Genomic DNA, 5,645 nt, shown 5'->3' with positions numbered 1-5,645 from the left:
GCAGAGCCAGGGCGCGGAGGCTTTTCCTCCCTCGGCTGCAGCAACGGCTGAGGACTTTTGCAAAGCTCCCGTGAAACTTTAATTTAGCAGGTACGGGGAGAGTCTAGGCTTCCCGCTTGCCTAGGATGGCAGGGCTAAGCCCAGAGTGTACTGTATGCGCCGCTGACAGGGTCATGGGCTTGAGGATGGGTCTAATGATCTCATCTCTCCTTTCTTCCCCAGTACTATTAGTGTTCAGATGGGCAGAATGAAGTGAAACTACGTGCAAATCATGTGTAAATTGTCTCAGTTAGAAGCCCTTTATTCCAGCGTGTATTCCAGCCTGGCCCATTTACTTCCCCCCCCTCTTCTTCCCCCCCCCCCTATATCTCCTTTAGCTTTAACGAGGCTCGTTAAGATCACAATAATATTCCTCCCTCTAATTGCTCATCCCATTCAACAAATATGTGCACACTGCTTTTCGCATTATTTGATCCCTTATTTAGAAGGGGGGCGGTTGTGGGGGGGCAGCGCTGAGATGCGAGCTGCAGATAAGTCTCTCCCCCCCCTGCGTATTTGAGCGAAGTGGTAAAAGCCTCTACGTACTCGGTAATGATTGGCACGCTTGACAGTGATTGGCAGCGCTGCCATGGCAACGTCCCGACGACGCCGAGGAGACCAATAGAAAAGCGAAACAAAATGTTTCAATGCTGCACTCACTGTGGATTTAGGGGAGATATGATGAGGCTGGTGTCATTAGGCGATTGCTGTTGAATCACTGAATCTTGACTCCGGGTGTGTGCATGTGTGTGCGTGTGTGTGCGTGCGTGTGTGTGTGTGGTGGGGACTCCTTCCTTGGGGTTGGGTGGTTGGGTTTTGGTTGGGGTTTTTTTTTTCCCCTCCCTCCCTTCCCCTTTCTTTCTCTCCTTGATTATTTTCGTTCTCAGGTCATTCCATGGTGTTCAGGTCCCCTTTAGAGCTTTATCCCACCCATCTCTTCTTGCCCAACTTCGCCGACCGCTCCTTGCTCCTCGCCAGCAGCGCCGCCGGCTCCAGAGCCCAAGAAGAGTTGTCCATGTTTCAGCTGCCCACTCTCAACTTCTCCCCGGAGCAAGTGGCCAGCGTGTGCGAGACGCTGGAGGAGACGGGGGACATCGAGCGGCTCGGCCGCTTCCTCTGGTCCCTGCCGGTGGCGCCGGGGGCGTGCGAGGCCATCAACAAGCACGAGTCGATCCTGCGGGCTCGGGCCGTGGTCGCCTTCCACACGGGCAACTTCCGAGACCTCTACCACATCTTAGAGAACCACAAATTCACCAAGGAGTCCCACGGGAAATTGCAGGCCATGTGGCTGGAGGCGCACTACCAGGAGGCCGAAAAGCTCAGGGGTCGCCCATTGGGGCCGGTGGACAAGTACAGGGTGAGGAAGAAGTTCCCCTTGCCCAGGACCATTTGGGACGGAGAGCAGAAGACGCATTGCTTCAAAGAGAGGACTCGCAGCCTGCTAAGGGAGTGGTACCTGCAGGACCCCTACCCCAACCCCAGTAAGAAAAGGGAACTGGCCCAGGCCACTGGCCTGACTCCTACGCAAGTGGGGAATTGGTTCAAGAACCGAAGGCAAAGAGACAGGGCGGCAGCTGCAAAAAACAGGTTAGTCCCAGAAAGTCGAATACAGAAATGCATAGACTGTGCACGCGTAGAATGCCAGGAGGGATGTATCTGCCTCTGTCGTAGTCCTAGGCACAAATGTTGTGAGACGAGGGTAAAAAGGAAAACATTTTTAAAAAGTTCCTCAAAAAGACCCCCCCCCCCCAACTTCCAAGTAATAAAATAAAGTCTGTTTATTTAATTCCCCCCCCCCCCCCCCAATTCTTACATTTTACCTTGTGTTGCACATATTATAGACTCTCTTCCTGCCATCCAAACTCCCAAATGTAGTGTCAGGATTGTAATCAAGGTTTGCATTTTGCCTTAATTCAAAAACATTTTACACGTGTTGGTAACAGTTTCCACTCACAAACCAGTAAATAAAAGGAAACCAGATACCACTACTTTCTGCAACTTGGAACAACTGCCTTGGCTTGACTTTATATCCAAACGTATGTTGTCTGGTTAGAAAAAAATAGTGACTGTGCAGCCCTTAATATATTTTAAATATAGGGATATTTATCTGCCTACCTTTAGGATGCAAACACATATGTGTATATGCTGTGTGATCATGTGTAAACAAATTTGAAAACCTACCAGTATTTTAAATTGTGGCACCAAAGTCTAAAAGCGAATTATTTAGTAAAATCAGTTTGTTCTTCAAAAAAAAACACACAAAAAACCAGCATGCTATTTAAGTAGCGTTTCTATGCAGAATTTACCATACAATCAGCATAGTAACTTTTGCAAACAGACTTCTGGTTTGTTTACATGCTATCTCCAAATTAATTTCAATTATACAATTTGCAGATTGATTTCAGGGTATTTAGTAAAACAGCAAAAGCAAATAAATAAAAATAAATCTGCGTTATAAAACCGTAGTGATCCTTAATCACTAAATAAATTATATCTGTAAACTAGGTATACTTAAACGTGTGCAAATGTTTTTGTGTGGGGGGAAAAACCCCATTTGTTTAGTGAAAAATCACTAGAATTATTCAAAAGGCGAGTCATTAGCTCTAGATTCTCCAGCGCGCTTTAAAAAAAGAGAAAATTAATTGATCAAGGGGATATGTTTTATAAAAACACTGTAAATAAACGCATTGTAATCAGTGTGATTACATGTTTGGAAATGACTGAAACAATAAACAGGTCAGAGTATTTTGTTTACCATTATTAGAGGTAGGATCCTCAGCTAACGATTGTGTATTAGTTCTATAAGTAAGTAATTTTCCAAATATTTTCAGCTATAGTACGACCACACATTCCTGGGAAGACTTTGGGAGATTTTGAAAGATGTATTTATTATAAAAAAAAACAACACAAAAAAACAACCAAGTGTTTAAACAATTAATGAACGATCACTTTCAAAAGGAGGAAATACGAAAATGAAAGTTAAGAGTGATTCATCCAGGTTCCAGATCAGGAGTATTTTGATACCACTTTGAATCTTTGTGTTTGAAATCTGTAATAAATGATCTAATTCTGAGGCAAGAAACTTTTAGTTTGATGGACTGTATTTTGTTATTTATTATTTTGCTGATGTTGTTAAAGTCATTTTTCCTCAAGTCATTTGCTTTTAATGGAGGCTGGTGGGAGTTGACCACATATTTGATCAGTTTGGGCTAGGCCCAGTTCAGCAGAAATAAGGCACTGGTCACTGTGAATCTAATATGCCATTTAAAGAGTAAACAAAAACTTTAAAAAAAATGGAAGGCCTAGCTCAGCTTTCATGCATTGCACTTTATAACTCATTATTTTTTTTAAAAAGCTAGTGAGTATTCCTGGGTAGAAGAAAACCTGAAATGTGCCAGTTTTGCTGCTGAAATAAGAACCGAGGGCTGTGCCACTAACCGCTGACGGCTTTTATGGAGGGTTTAGGAGAATGGGTCAATTCTCTCTGGGCTGCTTTCTTGATGTAGGACATATAGAGCTAATATCAAATAATTGCAGAACTGACTAGACATGATAAGGAACAAAATTGTCCCAGATTTTTTATTTTTTTTTAAATTTATTTTGCTTGTGCAGACCCAGTATTGTACTTATGTTTTCCACCCCTCTGGGAAGTAAACTGTTATCCGCTTGATTCTTAAAGACAGTAGGATAGAATGCGAGGCAGGCCGGTGTGCTCTTGTGTTTTGTTTTTTTTCTTTTATGCTGCCTGGCTTTGGATCTGGATCTGACCGGCTCCTATTTCTTGTCTTTTCCTCACCCTCCCTCCCCCCCCCCCCCACCCCCCCCCCCCCCCCCTCCCGTTGCCTTCTTTGCTCGGATCGCAGGCTCCAACATCAGTCAATCGGACAGAGCGGGATGCGCTCCCTCGCAGATCCCAGCTGCCCCACTCACAGCTCGGCAGAGTCACCGTCCACGGCGGCGGCCAGCCCCACCACCAGCGTGTCCAGCCTGGCAGAGCGAGCCGAGACCGGCACGTCCATCCTCTCGGTCACCTCCAGTGACTCGGAATGCGACGTATGATGGCCAGCGGAAGAGACGCTGCAGAACCCAAACCGTTCACGGACAAAAACAAACAAAGAAATCAGGAAAGGACAACACCGACAACAAACTTTATAAATAAAAAAAGAAAAACTAGTAACATCAAAGGACCTGAACTTGAAGAGGCACTCACAATGGTGTTGCGGGGGGGAAAAAAAAGGTGTAGGACAAAAACCACTTTTCTCATTTTGCGCTTTCATGGACGCACAACCCCACTTGCATGATGAATTAAGTTTGTATCTGGGAAAATATTCTACTATATAAAAAGAAAATCTCCGTTCCGAATTTATACCAGGAACTCCTTGAAGAGGGAATAACAAATGTTTATCGCCTTTTTGTTGGTGGTGTCTCTCTCTCTTTCTCTCTCTCTCTCTCTCTCTCTCTCTTCAGTCCAAGTGCTGGTCAACCAAGATGCAATCTTCTGTTTTTGTTTTTATTTTCTTTTGTTCAGCAGACAATCATTTTATTCGTATGCACCTTTTTTCTACACTTCTGTCACTGCCTATGTGGGTACTGGTTAATGTGGAAAAGAATAGTTTATGACTGTAACAGATTTTTATTTTTATTTCAAAATTTTATATGAATTATGTATATCTTAATGATGCGGTCATTTTCCCAGTTTGTAATATATGTGTAGAAATATGCCTGAATATGATATTTACCATTAATTTTCTTTCCTATCTAGTTCTCTGTCTTCTCTCTTACTTTATCTCCACTTTTTACAATGTCTTCGGTCGCTTTGTTTTGGACTTCAGTGTCCCTGCCAGAACTTAGCGATCTTGGGTTTTGAAAGGGACGCCAGCGATGGACAAGCTAAAGGTGTAAATGTAGTAAATTTATGCAAAATTTATTTTAAGCATTTCATAGCGGCTTGGGATGTCCTCAAAAACCCATATAGGGTGCTTACTATTGTTTCTTAAATGCGTGTTTATCTATATGTAAAAAAAAAAAAAAAAAATCAACAACAACAAACTTTCTAAAACAAATACAGTATTCCATTTTTCTTATCTATTCAGCAACGTTGGTGGTTTTTGTCAGTAATACTGAACAAATGTTTTCTTTTTCTACAGATTTGGAATTATATGTCTCAGTTTTAGGTCACTTTTTGTTCAGGCTTTATCTGTTGAATATAAAAAAAAAAGTCAGTGCGAGAAACTGATGAGAATGTACTCAAATGCCATATATATTATTAATTATTATAATTATATAATAATTATTACACATAGAGAGTGGAGGTTAATAAATGTGCAGTATATTTATTCAGTAAATATATACAGTATTTGTTACATATACAGTTAAATTATTACACTTGTATTGGGACCCATGTCATCGATTTAAACTCATTTTATAGAAACAAATATAGTACTTAAAAAAAAAAAATAATAAAGTTTCAATATGCAGCCAATTTGGGGGAAAAAGTGGGGAAGAAAGAGTATCCTTCTTTCCCTTCACCCCAGGCTTTTGAAACCATCGTGGAAATCCGTTTCCAGAAGTGGTGATGCTTTCCTCTCAATAGGTTTTACCCTGCA

At 42.1% G+C, this 5,645-nt stretch overlaps 1 protein-coding gene across 1 annotated transcript; it reads left to right on the top strand.

The window, feature by feature from the left end:
- Positions 1–934: 934 nt before the first annotated feature.
- Positions 935–4,988, top strand: SIX3 (SIX homeobox 3). Its single transcript, XM_033938795.1, has 2 exons — positions 935–1,626; positions 3,903–4,988. The coding sequence occupies exons 1-2, from the start codon at positions 935–937 to the stop codon at positions 4,096–4,098; spliced, it is 888 nt and encodes a 295-aa protein (XP_033794686.1). The 3' UTR covers positions 4,099–4,988.
- The last annotated feature ends 657 nt before the right edge of the window (positions 4,989–5,645 follow it).

Source organism: Geotrypetes seraphini, chromosome 3 (genome assembly GCF_902459505.1).
Source record: "Geotrypetes seraphini chromosome 3, aGeoSer1.1, whole genome shotgun sequence".
In the NCBI taxonomy this organism is placed as follows: Eukaryota; Metazoa; Chordata; class Amphibia; order Gymnophiona; family Dermophiidae; genus Geotrypetes; species Geotrypetes seraphini.
Note: the sequence above shows the minus strand (reverse complement) of the source record. Positions and strands in the feature narration are given on the sequence as shown.

What these genes read in the sequence shown, in the direction of transcription:
- SIX3 (XM_033938795.1), top strand. Translation starts at nt 935, where the DNA reads ATGGTGTTCAGGTCCCCTTTAGAGCTTTATCCCACCCATCTCTTCTTG. An exon ending in GCGGCAGCTGCAAAAAACAG is followed by an intron (nt 1,627 to 3,902) that starts GTTAGTCCCAGA and finishes CTCGGATCGCAG; the next exon opens with GCTCCAACATCAGTCAATCG.